The 26,487-nt window shown below is 45.0% G+C and overlaps 1 protein-coding gene across 4 annotated transcripts in view; it reads right to left on the bottom strand.

Annotated features, from left to right (window-relative positions):
* gpsm2 (G protein signaling modulator 2) overlaps positions 1-26,487 on the bottom strand; it is a 118,595-nt gene that overhangs the window by 74,546 nt on the left and 17,562 nt on the right. For all 4 annotated transcript variants that reach the window (XM_072511410.1, XM_072511411.1, XM_072511408.1 and 1 more), the window contains exons 3-8: positions 20,338-20,559; positions 10,670-10,805; positions 8,235-8,377; positions 3,952-4,075; positions 2,935-3,050; positions 2,159-2,314 (exon numbers count right to left, since the gene is read on the bottom strand). In XM_072511410.1, coding sequence (XP_072367511.1) covers positions 2,159-2,314; positions 2,935-3,050; positions 3,952-4,075; positions 8,235-8,377; positions 10,670-10,805; positions 20,338-20,559 — 897 coding nt within the window. The remainder of the gene's footprint in view (positions 1-2,158; positions 2,315-2,934; positions 3,051-3,951; positions 4,076-8,234; positions 8,378-10,669; positions 10,806-20,337; positions 20,560-26,487) is intronic.

Below are 26,487 nucleotides of genomic sequence, written 5' to 3'. Positions count from 1 at the left end.
ACTCCAGATGTGGTCTCACCAACATCCTATACAATTGCAACAAACGCTAAAATTCCATTTGACGTTTTTATTACATGCTGTATCTACATATCAACTTTCTGTGATTCATGAACAAAGACACTCCAATCCCTCTGCCCAAACGCATTTTGAATCGGTTTTCCATGTAGATAATAATTTGCCTTTCTATTTGTTCGGCCAAAATGCATAACCTCTCACTTGTCCACGTTAAACTCCATCTACCAAATTTTGGCCCAATGGTCAGGTACGGTCTTTTAATTAAACTTGTTGAGAAATAAAAAGTTGTCATTTCAAGATTCTCACTAAAAGGTTATTTATTTAAATCCGGTCCAAATTTGCCCAGACTTTATTGAGCAATGACGACCATTTGTGAACTTGCCCGTTTAACCTCAATGAACCAGTTTAACCTCAAAGATATTTTGCTCTGGAAGTGCAAGATGGAAATAGTGCTGTGTTCTACATTAGAAAATTGAACAAAGAGTGGAATTAATTATCTCCTTAACCAGACTGAAATATTGTAAGCTTAAAACATCATTAACGGAGTGGTGATTGTAATATCAAATCATGAACAGAAAGAGAAATAAAGAAACGGAATAAGAGAGAGAGAGAGAAATGAAAAAATAAATAAAATAAATAAAATTCTGAAACACTATTAGCACATGAAAGAGTGAGACTCAACACTCAAAGTTAACTTTCACTGTCCAGAGAGGTTGACCGGAAGTAATTGTCACGTTCCACATTATTAAAAGGGAAAATAGATTTAAAATAACTTTGTGATGATTTTAGTTTGAATTTATAGGGTGCGATTTAATGGCCTCGGCGCGCCAGACTTGGTGTCGGCACGCGGCCGATGAATCTCCTGAGAGGCCACTCGCGAGATTAACAATGTTCGAAACACCTTGCCTGATTTAATAAGAGTCTCGCGAGGCATCGCATTCTGGATCACGCCTTCACTGGGCATGATCCAGATCAGCACATAGGCTCATTTAAGCATGTGTTTGCGGGATTCTCCCTGCGCCTAATGGCTGCACCTTGTCAGCCAAACGTGGACCAGTCAGAATGGCACCGAGGTGGAGTCTCTCCCAGGCATTAGAGACCCCCGGGTGGTCAGGTGGCATCCTAGCACTCCAGCCTGGCACCAGCAGGGTGCCCTGCTGACACTGCCCGGCTGACACTGCCCGGATACCAGACTGGCAGTGTCAGGTCGAGCCTGGGAAGAGGAGGGGAATTGGGGGCAACCAGACAAAATGACACCCCGATCTACGAGGTGTGAGGGGAAATTACTCTAAGTGCGGTCTCGGTAGAGAGAAACTCCAAGGCCAAAAAAAACAGCAAAGTGTCGTTGAATAGCAGGGTGCTTCTCCGGCTGCAGCCGCCAAGAAACACCCCGCTAAACGCGGCCCAAACAGGACATAAATTTTTTCCCGTTTAAATAGTGCCCATAGTAAATTTACGACACGCTAGGGAGACATTTAGCACATCATGTCTGTGCTGGCGGAAACTAAAGTGATCCAGCCTAATCCCGCTCTTTAGCTCTTGGTCCCTAGCCATTCAATACATTTCAAAGCCAAGGCAGACAGCAAAATACCATTTTCACATAGCCAACAGTAAAGCAGCAGATCTTGAATGACAAATTTCGGATCTCTGTACTCAATCAAATTTTTAAAATTTTTTTTAAGGGTATCCAATTCATTTTTTTCCAATTAAGGGGCAATTTAGTGTGGCCAATCCACCTAGCCTGCACATCTTTTCGGTTGTGGGGGCGAAACCCACGCAAACATAGGGAGAATGTGCAAACTCCACATGGACAGTAACCCAGAGCCACGATCGAACCTGGGACCTTGGCGCCGTGAGGCAGCAGTGCTATCCACCATGCTGCCCCTCACCATTATTTTTACAATAATTGTTATAAACTGTCTTCCATCTGACAGCTAAATTTTCTTCTAAATATGAACAGCTGCTAATGTAAGCTCAGATTCTTTCAATGGTGACATTTACCAGTTGAATGTAGTACTGCAATGCACTTCAAAACTTTTGTATATACATGTATATACTGTAAACTATGACCAGTGGTCACAGCCACAGGCTAGATCTGACACTAATACTGCACAAAGATTAACGCAATTATGTTTATTTTTACCTATCTGCAAGCTCTTGTGCTATCAGAAGATGTTTCAAATGGTACTCAATGGCTTTTTCATAGTCTTGAAGCAGAGTGTAAGTGTTTCCAAGGCTGTAACAAGCTTGTGCTTCAATGGCCTTGTCCTTTAGCTGTCGAGCAAGATGCAGTGTTCTCCTAAATGAATGCAAGATACACAAGTCAAAACATTGTTAAATACTTACGTTACGCGATATTTTCAAATATTTTTGGTGTATTTCAATGTTTCAACGAAGCAGGAACTGACAGGCTTTTCAAGAATTGTAAGTCTATCTCAAGTTCACATTCATATTAAAACATATTTGGGTAGCATATCATGGTAATACAGTAATTAATATGTGGTCCACGACCAAGCCAGGTAATTTAAGGAACAATTCAAACTGGCCCTTGCATTGCTTTTTGAGAAGAAAATTTTCCATAGCCATAGTTTCTGCTCCGGTTCATTGCACATGGACTGTACATGAAGGGTGTCAGTCAGGTGCAAGATCACACAAAGCTGTAATACCACAATGCCAAAGAGTACCTTGTGGTGCGGTACTGGTTTGATCTTTGGTCTTGGGAGCTAACTGACCTCAGACCAAAGCAAAAGAGAGCCATTCTGATGATCTAGGTTAAGACACGAATAGCCTCTTCGACGGCATCAAATCTCCAAAGTTTGAGAAACTCCGATTCCCCCGCCCAAATAAAATTCCCTCACAACATTTATCTACTTGATTGCAAAATTAAGACTAAGATTTTCATATTCAAACATTGCTCACTTGTAATATTCAGTCGCCATTGCAAATTCACCAAGAAACACACAGGCATTTCCCAGATTGCTACATGCTCTCCTTTCAGCTGATTTGTCTCCGAACTCCTTTGCAATTTCTAAGCGCTGAAAGCATGAAATAGGTTCAATCAAACAGAATATCAAAGTAGTCAATTTCAATATTTAGACAACTATAGTGTACACTGCACAGCAGGCTCAACTTGCAGTTTGCACTTTTATTTAGTGCATGATTATACTCGTTTGATATTGTGAGCAAAAAAAAAAAAAAAACACTTTTAAACTGAAATCAGAAGCTTTCAGCACACTGCCCAGATGTGTCAAAATTTCACAAGATTCAAGAATAAAGAGCACACTTTAAACACAGTCAACTAACTATACCCGTTAACTCCCAGCTGGATAACTTCATCCCTTTTAACGTTCACAGATTGATAGTTTCACAAACTGGCTTTGACCAATGGTCATATTGGAATGGATTGGCATGAATTGCACTCACTCACTCCACTTCTTTGCACAATGACACAATATAATAAATCACTGGCTCTGATCAATAAAAAGGAAAACTTTTTTCCCCCAGAGCTTTAAAACAAGGTTTAACAATAGCAACTATTTAACGCAGAGAAGAAAATAATTCAAATTCACAGGCCAAAGAAAGACAAACAATATTTTGAGAAGTGGTTTACATCCATGGAAGCATTGTGAAATGCAGCAGACATCAACAGAAGAAAATGATTGACAAACACACTTTTAAAAGTAATTGATGCCTTTAAAATAGTTACAATGTGACTTAATGGCTTCAGATCTACACCTATAGTAAATGGGAGAACTGACATGTTGAGATTTCCATTTTCCATAAGGAGACAAAACATGTAGAAAATCTAGATTAACGACTCTACCTCACCTTCTACCTACAGAAAACATGAAAAGCAATGCAAATTTACTAATTATCCTCTCCATGCTGGCATTCTGAAATGAGGGTTGATGAAAATAAATGTTTGATGTTTCATACCTCCTGATGGGATTTCACTGCGTTCCCGAAGTTCCCCAAAAGGTAATATGTATTTCCTAGATTTCCATAAGCACGTCCCTGGGCTGCTCGGTCTCCCAGCTCCTTAACTATTGCTAAATTTGCCCTACAAATAAAATTATTCGATAAATAAGATTAGTTCAGATTAGGACGTCTCTTACCATAGGAAAAGACAAAACAACGATAAATTGAGTTCAGAAAAACAGAATAGTCAATGATGAACCAAATGTTTAACAGTAATCACTGCTCGCATTTAGGTCTACACATGGCCCTTTGGTGATAGTCAACCAGCAGCAGAATCAATTTGTACGCATATGTGATCATTATGAGGTGAAGAGGTTCCCTCTATTTAAAAAAAAGTGTGCAGGTAATTTATTTAAATGTGTGGTCCATTTAAATGTCTTTGAATGGCCATGCACTATTTTGAAGCGGCCTACACATGTGTGTGTAGGTACTACAGCCTGTGCAGGTACTTTCGGGTTCCTGTGGAGCCTAAAGAAAACACTGGCTAGGTTCTCTTATACGGACATCCTAGTTTCTTTACAATCTCTTCATTTCTTCCTAGGGACAAACCAGCAAAACCTGATGCAGAATCTTTCTTTCAAGGCTGATCATAGTTCTACACAGATGTCAAAACGAAAAGTCATTGTCAGCACAATCAGCAATGCATCATATTGTAATATATAACAAACAAAAACCTTGGGAATATAAACAGATTTAATTCCTTCATGTACCCCATCTCCTAAAAACATGCAACCATAAATCAAGATGTTCGGAATTGCTTGGGGTTGGTGATTTATTTCATTTCGTTACTAGCTCTTGTCATAATTAGCAAAGCTGCCTCAATGACTCACCCCACCCAGTCAAATTTATATTATGCACAGAAAAGTCAGAGTCATAGAGTGACAGAGGTCTACAGCACAGAAAAAGCCCTTTGGCCCATCGCATCCACACCGGTCAAAAACTACCACCTAACTATTCTAATCCCATTTTCCAGCACTTGGCCCACAGCCTTAGAACCACTGCCGTGCAGAAGGAGGCCGTCGGCCTATCAAATCTGCACTGACCCTCTGAAAGAGCACCGGTAGGCCCATTCACCCGCCCTATCCCCATAACCCCATCTAACCTGCACACCTTTGGACACTAAGGGGCAATTTAGCATGGCCAATCCACCTAATCTGCACATCTTTGGAAGGAGGAAGCCTGAGCACCCGGAGGAAACCCACACGGACAAAGTGTAAACTTTACACAGTCACCCAAGACCGGAAATCAACCCAGGTCCTTGGTGCTGTGAGGCAGCAATGCAAGCCACCTTGCATGTATTGGTATCGTAAATGCACATTGAAATACTTCTGAAGGTCTCTGCCTCCACCACCTTTTCAAGCAGTGGGTTCCAGATTCCCACCACTCTCTGGGTGAAAAAGCTTTTACCCACGTCCCCTCTAAAGCCCCTGCCCGTCACCTTAAATCTATGCCCCCGGTCATTGATCCCTCCACCAAGGAGGAAAAGTTTCTTCCTGTCTAATCCCCTCAATATACATCTCAATCACTTCTTCTTTCTCTTTCCACCCCCACCCCCCCACCCCCCCCCCACCCCCACCCCCCACCCCCTCCCCACAGACACACACACATCTATAATGTGAGTATATAAGTCAGAGTCATAGAGTGACAGAGGTCTACAGCACAGAAAAGGCCCTTTGGCCCATCGCATCCACGCCAGTCAAAAGCTACCACCTAACTATTCTAATCCCATTTTCCAGCACTTGGCCCACAGCCTTAGAACCATTGAACACTGTCGTGCTTATACACAATACTCTGCTTATGGCCTAACCAACATTTTAGACAGTTCCAGCATAACCTCCCTGCTCTTAAACTCTATGCCTCAGCAAAAAAAGGCAAGCGTACCATACGCCTTTTTAAATTACTGTATCCACCTGTCCTGCTACCTTAAAGGACCGGTGCACATGCACACCAATGTCCCTCAGATCCTCGGTGCTTCCCAGTGTTCTGCCATTCATCATGTATTCCCTTGCCTTGTTTGCCTCACACTTCTCTGGATTAATTCCATTTGCCACTGTTCAGCCATCTGACCAGCCTGTCTATATCCTCCTGTAATGTAAGGCTATCCTCCTCATTATTTACTATGCCACCAATTATCATATCATCTTCAAATTTACTGATCAACCTTCCAACATTCATGACTATATCATTTATATGAACCACAAACTGCAAGGGTCCCAACACGGATACCAGTGGAACATCAATGGACACAGGCTTCCAGTCAGAAAAAAAGTGGACCTTTACCAATAAGGCATTGTTATGAAATAGTTGTGTCAACAGAGACTGTGACAAGTTACTCTCAAAATTTAAGGATATAATTCGCCAGAATTTGTCTCAGCTATTCATAAATTTAGGATGGCATGGTGGCGCAGTGGTTGGCACTGCTGCTTCTCAGCGCTGAGGTCCTGGGTTTGATCCCGGCCCGGGTCACTGTCCATGTGGAGTTTGCACATGTGGAGTTTGCACATTCTCCCAGTGTCTGCGTGGGTCTCACCCCCACAACCTAAATATGCAGGGTGGGTGAATTGGCCACTCCAAAACTGCCCCTTAATTAGAAAGAAAAAAAATTGGAAACTCTAAATTTATTTTAAAAAACTATCCATAAATTTAGCAACACCTTGTAGCCACCTAAGTTGGCCAACTCCCGATTTAAAATGGAGAACAGCAAAGGCTGAAGGGAAATTCAGCCAACACAGGCAGAAACCAGCAGGTGCAGGTTTACTGTGTATTACACTCTGCAAAAGCCCAGATAGCATCGATACCAGCAACCATCAGCATAATAATGTAGCAGCCATCTACATATTAATGAGCAATCCCCAGGAACAATCGCAACATTTAGGACAAACAAAGCTAAGCCAGACTCCCCGGCGCCAGCAGGAGCCAACACAAAAGAAGTTAACGGACACCTCAAGACCGCCCATTGATCAGGGAACCGCTCCAGTATTGGAGAAATCGAACTAAGCAATTGGAACGAAGTCCAATCACCTAGAACCAGGTACAGGGCCCGCCTCGAAAGGCGGGAAGCCCCTGGGGACTATAAAAGTTAAGCCCCAAGTTCAAATCGTTCTTCTTGACCGGGTCACCCAGCAATGAGAACCAACCTTGACCGTGGCCAGTTCAACTGCCGCCGGTATCCAGTAAGTCTTAAGTCAACGCTCGCTACGAGATAGGCGCTCCTAGCTACCAATCCGTACCAACTTCGAATCCCGCAGACTCAGAACCCGAACAAAAGGCCATTTGTTCCCCTGACCTGGTGGGCCAGTCCGAAGTTAAGTATAGGCCTGTTAGTTGTAGAAGTAGCGTAGAATTTGTGCACGAGTAGCGATTACTGTGTATAATAAATGTGCTTTGATTTGAACCTTACTAATCGGTGTATTGAGTTATTGATGATTACTTGGACTTGAACCTCGTGGCGGTATCATAAAGTTACCTGGCGACTCGAGAGCAAAGGTTATAAAACAGAGTCAATTGAACCAACCAAAAGTTAGCAACAACCTTCAAACACCCTCTTCCCACCAAAGGAGAGGCAAATGATTTGCAGCATTTTGCCTGGGTTTGAAATCCATTTGCAGAGGACTTTCTACCGAAGGTGAGGATTTACTCATGTCTAAAAGAGAATTTGATCAACATTGCCAATGACGGTTTCAAGTAATCATTTTAAAACCATGCCACTTGATCAGGTCTAGCTATCAATTCAAACAGAGCCCAAATTGTCCCAAAGGACCATTGAAATATGTTTGCTTTGCTTCAGAACAAGAATAAAATTGAAGGTCTCCTAAAATAAATAGAATGTCACAAACTGAGCTAACAAACAGCTTCACCCTATTCATTGAATCAAAGTTTAGTCATCAATCAGTCTTTAATGTTCAATTTATTCAGTAGCACACTATGTTATGCTAGCCAACAAATAAAGTCATCTTTTCGAATCAAAGTTTGAGTGGATGCATATGGAACATGAATCTCCAAAGGAACAGTCTATCAAAAAAGGTATTCAAACTTCTACCCTAACAAAGATTGGGGGAAGCAGAATCTATCATAGCTTTTAAAAAGAAAATGGATAACACAAGTAAAAGGGTATATAAGAGGACAGGCAAATTAAAATAAATGGATAACTGGTTCAGACAACTGGCACAGGAACATTAGAAAAAGAAACCATTTTTGGTTCACTTTAAAACATTATGCTTCTATTGAAAGTAATGACTCACCCATAGTAGTCTGAAGCCTTTTGCAAAGCCAAAATCACCTCTTCTGGAAAATCACCAGGGTCCTGAGTTACTGCACAAGCCAGACGTTTTCCATTAGCATGGTATACATTTCCAAGGTTATAAAGGGCTCTTGCTTCACCCACCTGTTTTTATAACACAAAAACAAATTCAAAATGGTATGAAGAACACCAATTACTCAAAAGAGTAGTTGTGAACCATTTCTTGCAATTCATCAAGTAGAATAATTTTTGGATTTGAAGTCAAATTCAATTGAGTTAGTAGTTCTATTTATAAATTTTTACATGATGACATTTAGTAACAGTAAGAAGTCTTACAACACCAGGTTAAAGTCCAGCAGGTTTGGTTTCAATCACTAGCTTTCAGAGCGCAGTTCCTTCTTCAGGTGAATCACTTGCCCACCCCAATCCAACGCTGGCATCTCCACATCAAACATTTAGTAAGGCTACAAATATCAGCTTCAAATTCAGCAATTATTCTTTTAATCTTCTCAATGCTAATGGAATAATGTTCTCCAGAGTTAATTAGCAGAGAATGTTAAACTTCAACAATTTACAGTTACTCACATGTACAGGTATGAAAAAAATTCAATAATCTAATACAATGTTGGCCTGTAGCCCAAGACAACTGGAAGTTGTATTACAGTTGTTTGACCGTTCTCATTCGATGCTATCTGGGATATTGCATTCAGGTTTTGGGCATCAGACTTCAAGAAGAATATAAAGACCCTTGGGTATAGTGCAAATTCACCAGAATGACACCAGGACTAAAAGGGCTAAATTATGAGGACATATTGAACAGACTAGGCTTGCTATTGCTTGAATATTAAAAAAAAATTAAAGGAACAATCTCATTCGAGTGCTAAGATGATGATCAAAGCAGTTCATGCGGTAGATACAGAAAAGCTACATCCTCTAATGGAGAATTCAGAACAAGGGCCTTAAGATTAGAGCTAGGTTATTCAGAGATGATGTCAGGAAGTACTCCTTTACACTTAGGGTACTCTTCTCCAATTGATACATTGAGGCAATTGAAAATTGATAGATTAATAGATTTTTGTCAGGCAAGGCAAGTGGTAATACAAACCAAGCATGCTACATACAGTTAAGATACAGATCAGCGAGTGGCGGCACTGCTGCCTCACGCGCTGAGGTCCCAGGTTCGATCCTGGCCCCCTGTCAGTGTGGAGTTTGCACATTCTCCCATTGTTTGTGTGGGTCTCACTCCCACAACCCAAAAGATGTGCAGGGTTGGTGGATTGGCCACGCTAAATTGCCCCTTAATTGGAAAAGAAATAATTGGGTACTCTAAATTTTAAAAAATGTACAGATCAGCCATGATCTAACTGAATGATCAAGCACAAGAATCTGAATGGCCAGCTCCTGATCCTATTATTATTCCACTGAAAAAGATATAACAAATGTTTAAACCTATCTTTACTTGATGGCTATTTGAATATTGCAGCGTAAATCACTAATTAGCATGCAGCAGCTGTGACAGAATGGATTGATTAGATCTCCTTGTTCTAGAACACTTGGATACAAGATTAAATGGAAGAGATTTAGGACAGATCAGGAAATAACCATTTTTTAATATCTACACAAAGCATTGTCGAGCTTTGGGATGAACTACCCGAGTTAGTAATTGAGCAATATCAACATGCAACAATATGCAATAGTGAGGTAGTTGGAAAATAGGGGTGGGAATGCAGTAATTAGGAGCACAGGTCATGAAGGATAACGAATTAGAACAGAGAAGAGCTATGTAATTTAAACTGTGCTGCAAAACATTTAGGAAAAGTAGACAAGATAGAAAAAACCCAAATGCCACCATTGTTGCCCAGTTCAAATCTGCTCAGTCAACACAGACCAAAGAATCAATCTGAGGACTTCTTGGCCTCCATGCTTCAGTGCCCTAATGATAAGTGTACTTACCCACTGAAGCTTTAGAATTATGATTGGATGTGTTAACACTTGAAATGAAATGAAAATCACTTATTGTCACAAATAGGCTTCAAATGAAGTTACTGTGAAAAGCCCCTAGTCGCCACATTCCGGCGCCAGTTCGGGGAGGCTGGTACAGGAATTGAACCATGCTGCTGGCCTGCCAGCTATTTAGCCCAGTGGGCTAATCCAGCTTCTAGATTATCCCGGAGGGAACGGTCTCTGCAGAATGCTGACAGAGGGAGTGAAGGGACGATATGTTTGGTGGTGGCATCACGCTGAAGTTGCCGAAAACGGCAGAGGATTATGCTTTGCATATGGAGGCTGGCAAAGTAGCACTGTAGAATATGCTAAAACAGTTGATCACAAAGTAATATTGTAGAATATGTGAAAACAATTAATCACAAAGGTACAGAGAAAATGGTTAGCAAGTGAATTACTATCAAGCATATTGAATTCTTTGCTGACCACTACCTTATCGCAGAGTTCTCTGGAAATGTCCAGATGTCTTTGACAGCAAACGACTGCTTCATCAAAGCGTCCCAAAACCTTGAAAGTATTGCCAAGGTTACCACTAGCTTTAGCTTCTCCCAATTGATCACCAATTGTTCTGAAAATTAAATGATCAGTGAATTAAAACAAAAAACAAATTGTCAAAGCTTTCTATCAAGTCCTTTGTTCCTGGCACTTATCCCTGTGCCTTTGAGCGTGGTGACCAAAATTGTAACATGCAGTAAATCAAAATCATTTATAGCTCTGTTAATGGTTTGATGGGCTAACTTGGCCAAAATAAAAACAAAATGTTCCAAATATGTCCAGGTTAGGTGGATTGGCCACACTAAATTGCCCATTAATTGGAAAAAAAATAATTGGGTACTCTCAATTTATTTTAAAAACAAGACGTTAGAAAGATACATTCAATATCAGAAGAGAGGAAACATTCAATATCAGAAGAGGGGAAACATGAGGGCAGCACGGTGGCGCAGTGGGTTAGCACTGCGGCCTCACGGCACGGAGGTCCCAGGTTCGATCCTGGCTCTGGGTCACTGTCAGTGTGGAGTTTGCACATTCTCCCCATTTGCGCATGGGTTTTACCCCCACAACCCAAAAATATGCAAACTAGGTGGATTGGCCACGCTAAATTGCCCCTTAATTGGAAAAAATGAATTGGGTACACTACATTTTTTTAAAAAGGAGGAGTAACATTCAATATCAGAAGAGAGGGAACTTGTTAAAATTTCAGGTAAGTATAAGCCATTAATTAGAATTAGTTCTGATCTGTGTGGTCTGAACAGCCCATCATAAAAGCCTTCGCATAATTTCTAAAGAACTAGTCTTGCTATTTATCCCCAAAAATGCTTTCTGCATTTTAAACAGCTTCTCCATATTATCTTAACAACAGTAGACCCACTACTTTCAATGTTATTTCCAGATATCTTTCTAAATCTGCATGTGCTAGTTATTCCCTTTGTACTTTATCAGTATGCAATATTTTTCATGTCAATAATAAATTTATTAAATAATTGATTTGCAATTGAGACATTTGTTAAACACATTTGACATCCTTCCATTCTTCCTAAGCTGAACAACAACGTTTCTGCATCCAGCTCTCTTATATAGAAAAGCTTGTTATGGGCCAGGGGTTTAGAGAACCCCAAAGTGTATCATGGAGTTCACCTGACCCACAACTTTTAATAGATGGTGGTATGGGGAGCACACGGCCCACTCCACAGGTGTGATACAGCAGAAATGAAAAAGTATTTTTTAAACGCAAAACAATGTTTATTCTATGAACTCAAGTTAACCTTTTTAAAACATACAGTGAACATCTTAGACTACAACACTAAGTAATCCCTTAAGCTTTCCTTTTAACATCCATACAACACAAAAACAAAACCTTTAACAGAAGCACATCAGGTTAAAGTCACTACTGAAAACATTTATAATTCGGAATTCACCAAATGATCAAGAGATAGTCTTGTCATGGCAGAGAGAACAGCAGTACAGCTGCTTGGTCTGGCTTCAGCTCCAACACTGAAAATGAAACTAAAACACACCCTGCAGCAAACAGCCTAAAACAAAAGTAAAAAGCTGACAGACAGCCCAGCTCCACCGACATCATTGCAGTAATAAACATCCATTTCTTAAAGGTACTCTCACTAGATATTTATATACACACCCATTTATAAACACCCATTTCTTAAAGGTACTCTCACATGACAAGCTGCTAGAAGTAATTCGGCCAACTGTAATTGTTTCGATAATTCCTCAAATTGTCGTACATGGTCTTTTCATGTGTCACTATAAACTACCACATCGTCCAAATAGACCACTTACAGTTAGGCACGTTAGCCACTACTTGATGTAGGAATTGTTGAAATGTAGCTGGTGCATTTTAAAATCCAAGCAACATCACTTTACACTAATACAATCCCCTTGGAGGCCCAAAGGCAGATATTTCTTTAGCGATGGGCATTAAAGGAACCTGCCAACACCCCATTGACAAATCAATTTTCAAAAGGCATGAGGCACTGCCTATTCTATTGATACAGTCCTCCAACCTGGGAATCAGGTACAGATCTGTTTTGTTGATGGTAGTGACCTTGCAGTAGTCTATACAGATGCGGGTTGTTCGAACATGACCTGTGATCTCCAGCTACTCTTACTTGACTCAATTAAATGATTCTCCAACATGTTTTGGATTCTGCTTCTATCTGAGCTAGTTTCTGTGGGTTCAGTTGATATGGATGTTGTTTTAACGGGTTGGAGTTACCTATGTCTACATCATGTTCAATTAAAGTAGTGCGCCCCAGTGTGTCCCTGACAAATCTTATGCTTTTGTAGTATCCTGACGTGATCTTTTGTTGCATTGCTCTTCTTCTAAGTAGGCAAACTCAGTATCCAAGTATTCTAGTATTACCATATTTGCTAGTCGGACCGCAGGAGGGTTGCTTTTGTGAACTGTCGATCTCTAGGGGCTGGTTTAGCACACTGGGCTAAAATAGCTGGCTTTTAAAGCAGACCAAAGCAGGCCAGCAGCATGGTTCAATTCCCGTACCAGCCTCCCCGAACAGGCGCTGGAATGTGGCGACTAGGGGCTTTTCACAGTAACTTCATTGAAGCCTACTTGTGACAATAAGCGATTTTCATTTCTTTCCCTACTTCTACCACATGACACACTAGTTCCTTCCCTACAATGATATTTCTTCAACATATTTATATGGCATAATTGGTCCTTTCTTCCTACAGTCTCAAGTATTTATTAGGTTACGTCACCTTACTCATCCTCCTAACAACCTTATAGGAGCTGTTGAATTTCGCTTTCAGTGGTTTGTCCTGCAAAGGCAACAATACCATTACCTCATCTCCAGCTTGGAATCTTCTGGACCTGCATGTTTGTCATTTTCTTTCTTTCTCCTGAAACCTTTAAATGCTCTTGGGCTACCTGACCTCCTGTGGGTTTTTCCATAAATGTGGACACATAATCCAACATTGGGGATTTGTCTTTTTGTTTTAGAAACTTTGCTTTCATCAGCTTTAACAGACCCTGTACTTCATGGCCATAGACCAATTCAAATAGGCTAAACTCAGGAGATTTGTTTGGACAATCTCTGGTGCCAAATAAAAAATCCAATCTCTTCTCCCAATCTTTTGGACCTAATCATGGTTTTGAGAGTCTGAGGATATCTCTCCAAAGCTCCCCTGAGTTTGTGGGTGATAGGTGGTCGACTGTGGTTGCTCGATTCCTAAACTACAAATTATGTCTTGGAAAATTTTGGACATATAGTTAGAACCCTGGTTAGATTATACTTCTACGGGTAGGCCATAGTGTGTGAAGAACTGCGTCAACATCTCCACTACAATCTTAGCTGCAAGGCATAGCTTCCGTAAAGCTTGGCAAAAATCGGGTGGGAGCTGTATAAAAAAAATATTAAATTAAATTTTATAAAATCGGGACACTGACTTCTCTCCTTTGAATTCAATGTGTCCCACAGAGATATATATTTAACCATCTGTTTAAGCAGGACAGGACGCCCACTGGAAGACTCAGTGCCACTTTAAACATGCAGATTACATTCGAATAACATCACCACGCTTTGAATAAAATTTTAACCTCAGGTCTGTGCAGGAAAAACATTGTGGTTACTCTGCCAGGCCAACCTAGATGCAAGACTAACAGACCGAGAATGGCAAGTTATTTTAATTGCTCTTTTCATAGGGGCCAAAAGGAGCCACAGCACTCCTCCAAGCCCCACAAGGAAATCTTGGACACCTCAGCCATAGACTTTGCTCTCCTTCCCTACCCCCTCAACCACAATCTATTTTGCCCTATCAGTCGCCCCACCTAACCAACTACCTTGGAACAGTCCTTTCTGTCTCCTCCTGCAGACTCTTATTACACAAAATTCAACTATTGCCAGACCAGCATTTTTTACCCACTGGGTTCGACTAGAAAACTAACAGCAAGGGTGCAGGTGAGTTCCAAGTGTTAAATATTCCTGGCTCTCGTCAAGCATTGGATGATTGTTCCCCATTGGGAGGTAAAGAGAAAGCTTGCTTTTCCTTGAACGAATGCACCAGATCAAGGGCAGGTTTCTCCGTTTCAGAGTTGATGCCAGGACTGAATAGGTGGACTTCCATGACATCTAAACTGGTGCTGGTCCCGGAGCAATTCATGAACCATTAATGGGCTAGCACCAGCACCACATGGAACACGATCGATTCCAATGGAAAACAGCATCCAAATTCACCGGGATCAGGATTGCCATTCGAGAGGTTGACAAGCTGCAGCTGCATATTAGCAATCCACTCCCCACACACTCATTCCAGCCAACAAGATGGCAGCGGGGGGGGGGGGGGGGGGGGGGGCTACCACCTGCTTCCGTATGCCGGGCCTGCGCACAAGTCACAAGTGGTAAAAGTCTGAAGCGGGATATGGACCCACTGCAATGTGGGTCGTACAGGCCGATCTCGCTCCTCAACGTGGATGCTAAGTTGCTGGCAAAAGTGCTGGCTACGAGGATCGAGGACTGTGTCCCGGGGGTGATTCACGAGGACCAGACGGGATTTGTAAAGGGCAGGCAGCTAAACACCAATGTGCGGAGGCTCCTAAACGTGATTATGATGCCATCGGTGGAGAGAGAGGCGGAGATAGTGGCAGCTATGGACGCGAGAAGGCCTTTGACCGAGTGGAGTGGGAGTATCTCTGGGAAGTGTTGTGGAGGTTTGGGTTCGGGGAGGGTTTATTAGCTGGGTTAGGCTCCTATATAGAGCCCCGGTGGCGAGTGTGGTTACGAATCGGCGGAGGTCGGAGTATTTTCGGCTATATCGAGGGACGAGGCAGGGGTGCCCCCTGTCCCCCCTGTTGTTTGCATTAGCAATTGAACCTTTGGCCATGGCATTAAGGGAGTCCAGGAAATGGAGGGGGGGGTGGTCCGAGGGGGAGAGGAGCATCGAGTGTCGCTGTATGCAGACGACCTGTTGCTGTATGTGGCGGATCCAGTGGAGGGGATGGTGGAGATCATGCAGATTCTAAGGGAGTTTGGGGACTTTTCGGGCTATAAGCTCAATGTAGGGAAAAGTGAGCTCTTCGTGGTGCATCCAGGGGACCAGGGAAGAGGGATAGACGACCTACCGTTGAGGAGGGCGGAAAGGAACTTTCGGTACTTGGGGATCCAGGTAGCTAGGAGCTGGGGGGCCCTGCACAAACTTAATTTGACGCTGCTGGTGGAGCAGATGGAGGAGGACTTCAAACGATGGGACATGTTGCCACTCTCGCTAGTGGGCAGAGTACAGTTGATTAAAATGGTGGTCCTCCTAAGGTTTCTTTTTGTATTCCAGTGCCTTCCAATTGTGATCACCAAGGCCTTTTTTAAGAGGGTTGGGAGGAGCATTATGGGTTTTGTGTGGGCGAATAAGACCCCAAGGGTAAGGAGGGGGTTTCTGGAGCGTAGTAGAGATAGAGGAGGGCTGGCGTTGCCGAATCTGGGTGGCTACTACTGGGCAGCCAATGTGGCGATGATCCGTAAGTGGGTGAAGGAGGGAGAGGGGGTGGCATGGGAGAGGTTGGAGATGGCGTCCTGCAAAGGAACGAGCCTGGGGGCGCTGGTGACGGCACCGCTGCCGCTCTCGCCGACACGGTACACCACGAGTCCGGTGGTGGCGGCAACGCTAAAGATCTGGGGCCAGTGGAGACGACACAGGGGTGCGATGCGAGCTTCAGTGTGGTCCCCAATCAGGGGTAACCATCGGTTTGTCCCAGGAAGGATGGACGGGGGGTTTCAGAGCTGGCATCGGGCAGGGATTAGAAGTATGGGGAACCTGTTCATTGCTGGGACGTTTGCGAGCTTAGGGGCGCTGGAGGAGAAGTTTGAGTTACCCCCGGGAAATGCATTTAGATATATGCAGGTGAGGGCTTTTGTGAGGTGACAGGTCAGGGAATTCCCGTTGCTCCCGGCACAAGAAATTCAAGACAGGGTGATCTCGGGTGTATGGGTCGGGGAGGGCAAGGTTTCGGCAATACACCAAGAGATGAAAGAAGAGGGGGAAGCGCTAGCAGAAGAGTTGAAGGGTAAATGGGAGGAGGAGCTGGGGGAGGAGATCGAGGAAGGTTTGTGGGCTGATGCCCTAAGTAGAGTTAATTCCTCCTCCTCATGTGCCAGGCTCAGCCTGATACAATTTAAGAAGGTTCACAGAGCGCACTTGACGGGGGCGAGGTTGAGTAGGTTCTTTGGGGTAGAGGACAGATGTGGAAGGTGTTCAGGGAGTCCGGCGAACCATGTCCATATGTTTTGGTCATGCCCGGCACAATTTAAGGTGGTTCACAGAGTGCACTTGACGGGGGCGAGGTTGAGTAGGTTCTTTGGGGTAGAGGACAGATGTGGAAGGTGTTCAGGGAGTCCGGCGAACTATGTCCATATGTTTTGGTCATGCCCGGCACTGGAGGGGTTCTGGAGAGGAGTGGCGGGAGCAATATCTCAGGTGGTGAAAGTCCGGGTCAAGCCAAGCTGGGGCTAGCAATATTTGGAGTAGTGGACGAGCCGGGAGTGCAGGAGGCGAAAGAGGCCGGCATTCTGGCCTTTGCGTCCCTAGTAGCCCGGCGAAGGATCTTGCTAATGCGGAAGGAGGCGAAGCCCCCTCGCCTGGAGGCCTGGATAAACGACATGGCTGGGCTCATTAAGCTGGAGAGGATAAAGTTTGCCTTGAGAGGGTCTGCGCAGGGGTTCTACAGGCGGTGGCAACCGTTCCTAGACTATCTCGCGGAGCGTTAGAGGAAGGTCGGTAAGCAGCAGCAGCAACCCGGGGGAGGAGGAGGAGGAGGAGGAGGAGAACTGGCACGTCCGGGAGAGAGCCAGTGTATAAAGCTATGTAAATATACCATTTCGCCATGTATATATCTTGCTCAGTGCGATTTAGTGTTATTTTGTTACGGGGGGGGGGTGGGGTTATTGTTTGAAAGGGGGAAAAATTGTGTTGGTAAAAAAACTTTAATAAATATATATATATTTATTTTTTAAACTACCCAGGGCCTGCAGGTGCAGCTGGAGGAGTCCAACCACCTGTGGAGGCAGGATGCGGTGCCGACAATGCAAGGATGGTGCCACAGTGAAGGCCTTGGGGAGCAACAGTATTGGCCATGCATTAGGATGTCCAAGGCCTGGGGCACTCTGTGCAGGTGGTGGCCGAGGCACAGGACAGGAAGGTCCTATCACAAACAGCCATGTACAAGAGTCACTTTCACATTGCAGCGGCATTCAAGAGCATGGCTCTCACAATGGGTACTGACTGAGGGCCTAGGCGGCATTGCCCAGGTGCTGATCAAAATGAGCCAGTCACAGAAGAAGGTGGCACAGTCACTGGGTGATGTCCCAAAGGGAGGTAGCCCACTCCCTGTGCTCTATGGCCATGAGCATTGAAACCATGGCCAAGACAGGAGCGGGCCTTCAGGACTGGCAATGCCAGGGGAGCCCCAGGAGGTTAGATCCGGTTGCACCCCCATCCCAAGGAGTAGCTCGGGGGCCATAGGGCACCCCAACGGAGGATGAGGTGATGGGGCCTGTGCCGGTGACTCCCGCAGGGGTGGTGCTCGGAACACCACAGCGCCTCGGACTATATCCTCCTCATGGCGCATCTGTGGAAAGCAGGCAGAACAGGGTGGCACCATGCCACCTGGGACACTCTAGCGACTGCAGGGCCCATCCAGGCCCGGTCAGTGCAGAGGACAGTTTCCAAAGAGGACCCAAGTCACAGACCGGGAACACATCATGCCTCCTCCACCCCTGATTTACCTCCTGGGGATCCACCTAGATGTAGCATTAGGGCCCGTATGGTAAACACCAGTTAGGTTGGCACAGTATAGCATTATGGGCTAGGGCACAAACCTGTACAAAAATGTTCACCGTTTCACAATAAACACCTGTCCACATTTCAACCTGCTTCGGTGCTCTGTCAGAAGGGTGTGAGGGATGGGCTGGACTGGGCTAGGCTGGCTGCAGTGGAGGCGCGGGAAAGATGCTGGGGGTGGGAGGTGGACGGAGGCCAGGGACATCAGTTCAGCCACCTCTCCGGTACCCCACCCCATCCCACCAACAAAGACCATCTCCCCCACCTCCCCCCCTACCTTCTCCACCTCTGTCACCCCAAGGATTCGGTGGGACCATATTTGGAACGACCAACTCGCATGCACGGATTACCCATGTGGAAAGTGGAACATGCTACCGTGGGCAGGAGTCAGATGTTGACAAACAATGCAAAGCACCAGAGCTCATCGCTGAGCGGGTTGTCATCATCCTCCATCCCATGGACCAGGTCAGCTGATACTGCCAACTGAGGGCGTAGGTGGTGAGGCAGGTAAGAATCACAAGAGGGGGTTGCAGGGGAGTGGTCGGCCAGGGAGGGGTGTGGAGCAGAGTTTCTTTGTACACAGATGATCTCCTCCTATATATTTTGCATCCCGTCAGGAGCTTCAACAGGATCATGGGGAGTTTGGTCTCTTTTCGGGGTATAAACGTCATATTCCCAATTAATGCCTGGGGACAGGGGAGCAGTGTGGGAAGGCTGTAGCTTCGGCTGGTAGCGGCAAGTTTCTTATTTTGGGATACACAGAGTTGGGTCCAGCTGCATAAGCTGAATTTGGTGCTGTTGGTGGAGGGAATGAAGGCGGGCTTTAAGAGGTGGGATCTGCTGCCATCGTCATTGGCTGGTCGGATCCAGACAGTAATGATGACGGTGTTACCAAAGTTTTTGTTTCTGAACCTGATGAAAATGAAAATCGCTTATTGTCACAAGTAGGCTTCAAATGAAGTTACTCTGAAAAGCCCCTAGTCGCCACATTCCAGCGCCTGTTCGGGGAGGCTGGTACGGGAATTGAACCGTGCTGCTGGCCTTCCTTGGTCTGCTTTAAAAGCCAGTGATTTAGCCCTGTGCTAAACCAACTTCCCGATCTTTGTACCCAAATCCTTTTTTAGGAAGGTTCACAAGATGATTTTGAGGTTCGTGTGGGCAGGTAAGGCTCCGCAGGATAGGAGCTTGTTCTTGGAGGAGTGGTGGTGGTGGTGGTTGAGGGGGGGGACAGGCCCGATGGTGGTATCAGTGTTGAGGGTGCGGAACCAGTGCCAGCAGCATTTTAGAATGAAAGGCATGTCCCTTTGAAGGTCAATTTGCAGCAATCGTAGGTTTGCCCTAGCAGGGTTGGATGCGAAGTTCCAGGGGTGGCGGCAGGTAGGGATAGAGTATTTTAGGAATTTGTTTGTTGGAGGAAAGCTTGCAGATTTGGACAAGTTGGAGGGGACAAACCAATTGCTAAAGGGGAGTGGGTTCAGGTATCTGCAGGCTAGGTACTTTGTGAGGAAGGAGGTGGCTTTGTTTCCGGCGCTGCAGGACAAACTCATTTCCGAGCAGGAAATAGGAGAGGGCAATGTCTCGGATATGCATGGGGTGCTGTGGAATAGAGGTGGGGGCAGCGGGTAGAGTGGGGGGGGGGGGGGGGGGTAAGGATGTTGTGACTGTTTGCTGTTGGGTTTTGTTTTTCTTCTTTGTTTACTTGAAAAACTTCATTTGAAGCCTACTTGTGACAATAAGTGATTTTCATTTTATTTTTTCATTTCAATAAAGTATTTCTCAAAAAAAAAATACATGCTTACCTTGCAAGAGTCAAGTCATGATGGTGGAACTCAAGTGCTTTGGAATAATCATGCAAATAAAAATAGGCATTTCCAAGCTGACTGTAGATGGCACTGAGGGTTTTCAGGTCCTCTGTTCCAACCTGAACTGCAGCTTCAAAAAATGACACTCCAGCTCGACAGTCTCCTGTTTTACAGAGTCGTTCACCTTCTAGGGCCAGTTCCAAGCAGGAAGCTTCCATTCTGCAAAATCACCAGTAAAAGTAATCAATTCTGTAACTGCAGGCTACTTAAGAGGTTACAAAAATGTTTCATGATACCAGATGCATTACATTTGGGGAGGTGGTGGCATAGTGGTATTGTCACTGGGCGAAATTTGAATTTAAAAAAAAATCATTACATTGCCGATTATCGTAAAACCCCATCTGGGTAAATAATGTCCTTCAGAGAAGGAAATCTGCCCTCCTTACCCGGTCTGGCCCACATGTGACTCCAGACCCACACAGCAAAATGGTTGACTGGTAACTACCCCCCACTGAATGGCCTAGCAAGTCACTCAGGTCAAGGGAAATTAGGGATGGGCAACAAATACTGGCCCAGCCAGAGGTGCCCACATCCCAAGATGGAATTTTAAAAAACAGCCATAGATCATAGAAACATAAGGGTTGGTTGTTAAGAAAAAGTCAAAATGAAAACACATTTAAAAAAAGTTATCACAAATAGTAAAGCTAGGATGAGGGAGCAAAGTGTAATTTTGTAACAATGAACTTCTCCACATCAGAATTAAAATACCATATCAAGCCATGATTCTTAACATATGATGTTGCATATCATCAGATCATCTGTGCAAAAGGGTTTGGCCTACTAAAAATGTATGAAGTATTATGTGGGACTGAAAATATGCAATGGCCTCGTTCCACCATAATTATAATTTGTGAAATTATGGACTTACTGCACTACATTTTTTTTATATATAGTAAATACACAATCACAAACTCAAGCAAAAAAAGACACTGTTCGAATTAAGTTCCATAAGATATTGATTTTCACTGATCAAGTAACGAATAAACTTAATCCTTAATTAGTTACTAATTTAGCAGTCAGTGTATTTTATAGCTGTCAGAGGAGTGCAGTTTAAACTTGAACAGGACTGGCAACTTTATATTCTGGTAAGAACGTTTTCAGTAGAGAAAGTAAGAAATGAAAGGGGCTGTAATACCAAATTAATAAAAGGATTCTTTTTATTAATTTGGTATTACAGCCCCTTTCTGCAATAGAAGTGGTTCTCAAACTGAGCTCTCGAGTCCCCCAACAATCCATAGAGAATGTTTGGGCTCTGCAAAATAATGTAAAATGCAATTCAGGAGGCATGAGCACAGAACAGGGTAGACTGCTGTTTCACCTCAAGAGGGGAACACGAAGGATAGGCAGACTCTGCAACGAGAAGTGGGTCTATCTCCCAATATCTGGAAGTAAATACTTGTTTCCTTAAAAACTGTATTAAAACACTCTTTCCATTGAAGGTGGTATACGGAGCACACCTCACAAGGGCGCGGATGAGATGATTCTTTGAAGGAGTAGAAGATGTGTGTGAACGTTGCGGGGGGGGGGGGGGGGGGGGGATAACATCGAACATTAGTTGGGGGGGGGGGGGGGGGCGGTGTGTATTGATGGTGACTATGGGTGGTTCCTGATTCCTTTTTGTCATTTGTTTATGTGAACATGCGGGCTAATGTTTGGGATTTGGTGGGAGGATGGGATCGTTGTTATTGATATGGGGATTGACATATTTGTTACTGATTATTGTTTGTTGTTGGTGGGTGTAAATTTGGGAGAAAGTGAAAAATAAAAAATATTTTTTAAAAACAAGCCGAACTCCGCCTGTAGCCTCCGCCGTTCCCTTAAAAGCCCCGCCTCTGGGGTCTCCGTATACCTCCTATCGATCTGTAGTATCTCCTTTACTAATCCGTCTCTGCCATGTCCACCTTCTCCCTATGGGCTCGTATCGAGATCAGCTCCCCTCTGACCACCGCCTTCAGTGCTTCCCAGACCACCGCTGCTGAAATTTCCCCTGTGTCGTTGACCTGCAGGTAGTTCTGAATACATTTCCTCAGCCGCTCGCACACCCCTTCGTCAGCAAAAGTCCCACATCTAACCTCCATTGCGGGCGCTGGTTACTGTCTTTACTAACCTGCAGGTCAACCCAGTGCGGAGCATGGTCTGAGATTGTGATCGCCGAGTACCCAGTGTCCATCACCCCTGCCAGTAAGGCCTTGCTCAAAATAAAGAAATCAATCCGGGAGTACATTTTATGCACGAGAGAGTAGAAGGAGAACTCCTTCACCCTCGGCTGCCCAAATCCCCATGGATCCACCCCCCCCCCCCCCCCAGCTGCTCCATGAACCCTTTTAGTTCCTTTGCCATTGCTGGCACCCTGCCCGGTTTCAAGCTTGACCGGTCTAAACCAGGGTCAATAACTGTGCTGAAGTCCCCTCCCATGACCAACCTGTGCGAGTCCAGGCCCGGTATCTTCCCCAGCATCCACTTTATAAACTCCACATTATCCCAATTTGACACATACACATTTACTAATACCACCTGCACCCCCTCCAGTTTCCCACTTACCATAATGTACCGACCTCCCACATAGAGACTATTCTACCCGCTTCAAACACCACCCGCTTATTGATCAGGATCGCGACCCCTCTAGTCTTGGAGTCTAGTCCCGAGTGAAAGACCTGACTGACCCAGCCTTTCCTCAATCTAATCTGATCAGTTACTCTAAGGTGCGTCACCTGCAACATTACCTGGAACATTAACAGTCCCCCAAGATGTGTGAACACACGTGCCCTCTTGACCGGCCCACTTAACCCTGGAACATTCCAAGTGATCAGCCTAGTTTGGGGGGGGTCATTGCCGCCCCCCCCCCCCCCCCCCCCCCCCCCTCCCCCACTTTGCCGTTCAGCCATCCCCTTTTTTGGGCCCGCCTCCAGCCCATGCTCTGTGCCTCCACCGGTCCGCCCCCAGCCAGCCTCCGCCCCCCAACCTCCTCTCTGTCCCTTAGCCCAAGCCCCTCACTCGTCAGCAGAATATTCACAATATATATTAATGATTTAGAAGAGGGAACCAAATGTCATGGGGGCGATTCTCTGAGCCCCGGAACGGGCCGGAGAATCGGCGCAACCGTGCCCCGACGCCGGCACGCGATTCTCCGAGGTGCGGAGAATCGGCGCCATTTGCAGCGGCGCATTTGGCGCGGCCGCAGGAATCAGCTGGACCGCCGATTCTCCGTCGCCGAGTGGCCGTCCCGATGCGACAAGAGTCCTGCCGACGGGAACTCTGCGGGAACGCTTGGGGGGGGAGGGGGGGCGGCCTGTTTTGGTGGGGGGGGGGGGGGGGCCTCCGAAGGGGTCTGGCCCGCGTCGGGGCCCACCAATCGGCGGGCCGGCCTCTCTCCCTTGGTGAGGCCACACCTGGAATATTGTGTGCAGTTTTGGTCTCCTTATCGGAGGAAGGATGTTCTAGCTATGGAGGGAGTGCACCGAAGGTTTACCAATTCCTGGGATGGAAGTACTGACATAAGAGGAGAGATTGAATCGGTTAGGGTTGTATTCACTGGAGTTCAGAAGAACGAGGGGGGTTCTAATAGAAACGTATAACACAGTAGGCTAAATAGCTGGCTTTTAATGCAGACCAAGGCAGGTCAGCAGCGCGGGTACAATTCCCGTACCAGCCTCCCTGAACAGGCACTGGAATGTGGCGACTAGGGGCTTTTCACAGTAACTTCATTTGAAGCCTACTTGTGACAATAAATGATTTTCATTCATTTATAACAGCAGTTATCATGGGGGATTTTAATCTACATGTCAATTGGTTTAACAAGGTTGGTCAAGGCAGCCTTGAGGGGGAGTTTATGGAATGTATCCACGATAGTTTTGTAGAACTGTATGTAATGGAACCTACAAGGGAACAAGCAATCCCAGATCTGGTCCTGTGTAATGAGACAGGATTGATTAATGATCTCATAGTTAGGGATCCTCTCGGAAGGAGCGATCACAATATGGTGGAATTTAAAATACAGATGGAGGATGAAAAGGTAAGATCAAACACTAGTGTTCTGTGCTTAAACAAAGGAGATTACAATGGGATGAGAGAAGTGCTGGCTAAGGTAGACTGGGAGCAAAGACTTTATGGTGAAACAAGTGGAGAACCTTCCAAGCGATTTTTTACAGTGCTCAGCAAAAGTTTATACCAACAAAAAGGAAGGACAACATAAAGAGGGAAAATCGACCGTGGATATCTAAGGAAATAAGGGAGAGTATCAAATTGAAGGAAAAAGCATACAAAGTGGCAAAAAATTAATGGGAGATAGAGGATTGGGAAATTTTTAGGGGGCAACAGAAAGCTACTATAAAAGCTATAAAGAGGAAGATAGATTATGAGAGTAAACTTGCTCAGAGTATAAAAACAGATAGTAAAAGTATCTACAAATATATAAAACAAAAAAGAGTGGCGAAGGTAAATATTGGTCCTTTAGAGCAGGAGAAGAGAGATTTAATAATGGGTGTTGAGGAAATGGCTGAGGAACTGAACAGGTTTTTTGGGTCGGTCTTCACAGTGGAAGACACAAATAACATGCCAGTGACTGGTGGAAATGAGGATATGACAGGCGAGGACCTGGAGATGATTGTTATCACTAAGGAGGTAGTGATGGGCAAGCTAATGGGGTTAAAGATAGACAAGTCTCCTGGCCCGGATGGAATGCATCCCAGGGTACTAAATGAGATGGCTAGGGAAATTGCAAATGCACTAGTGATAATTTACTAAAATTCACAAGACTCTGGAGTGGTCCCGGCAGATTGGAAATTAGCAAACTTTTTTAAAAAATAAATGTTTTTTAAACAAAGTATATTTACCGTTACATACACAGAATAAAATTTAGATACATAGAAGAGAAGAAAACTAAAGAGAAAAAATAAACTGGTACGATATTGTGCACAGGCTCAACAACAGCAACTCTGACAAGTTAGCAATATTATTTTTAATACACAAGTAGACACCTGTTTGTGGGGGGGTGGGGGGAAAAGAGAGAGAAACTGGGGAGGTACATATATATTTGGGTGCCGGAGAAACAATTACATTGGTTATGTCCAATACAGAGAGGGCAATACGGGAATGGATCTGGTGTTGGTGTTGTTACTTGCTTCTCCCAGATGGTTTTCGCTGCCGTTGTTGTCTCGCGTTCACCTCGGCTTCGGCCGTTCGTCCCGTCTTTCGCCCGTATTTTCCTTGGTCTCTGTTCTTGCCAAGTTTGTTATCGTTTCCCGTGCTCTCCTTCCGGCTAGGATACCCTTGCCTCCCCCCCTCCTCTCTGGTTCCCCTCTATTGTTCCCTGTCTCCTCGCTCTTCCCGCCCCCCCGCTTATCCCTCCCTCTCACGCCTTGGCTACTTTCCCCTGATTTTCCCATGGCTACCTGACTATTCTTCTGCTTGTTCATTGGCCACAAACAGATCTGGGAACAGTTGGGTGAATGGCTCCCACATTCTGTGGAAGCAGTCGTCTGACACTTGGATGGCGAATTTGATTTTCTCCATTCGGAGAGGTCGGACAACCAGTCTGCAGCTTTGGGGGTGCTGCCGACCGCCAACCGAACAGGATTCTACGACGGGCAATCAGGGAGGCAAAGGCAAGGGCGTCCGCCCTTCTCCCCAGGAATAGATCTGGCTGGTCTGATACCCCGAAGACCGTCATTTTCAGCATGGCTCTACCCTCATCCCCACCACTTTGGACATTGCCTCAAAGAAGGCTGTCCAGTACCCTGCAAGTCTGGGGCAAGACCAGAACACGTGGGCGTGGTTTGCCAGGCCTCCTTGGCACCGTTCACATCTATCATCCACCTCCGGGTTCTTGTTAAGTGGGCTCTATATACCACTTTCAGTTGTGTCAGTTTGAGCCTTGCGCACGTAGGAGGTAGAGTTGACCCTATACAGTGCTTCGCTCCAAGAGTCCCCACCCTATTTCAATCGCCAGGTCTCCCTCCCATTTCTTTCTTGTTGCATCCGGTACAGTGTCGGCCCTTTCTACCAGTCGTTTATGCATGTCGCTACAGTTCCCTTTATCTAGGATGCTTACATCCAGTAACTCTTCCAGTAATGTCTGTCGTGGCAGTT

The sequence above is a fragment of the Scyliorhinus torazame genome, chromosome 7 (assembly GCF_047496885.1).
Source record: "Scyliorhinus torazame isolate Kashiwa2021f chromosome 7, sScyTor2.1, whole genome shotgun sequence".
In the NCBI taxonomy this organism is placed as follows: Eukaryota; Metazoa; Chordata; class Chondrichthyes; order Carcharhiniformes; family Scyliorhinidae; genus Scyliorhinus; species Scyliorhinus torazame.
This window is presented reverse-complemented; position numbering and strand designations above follow the sequence as displayed.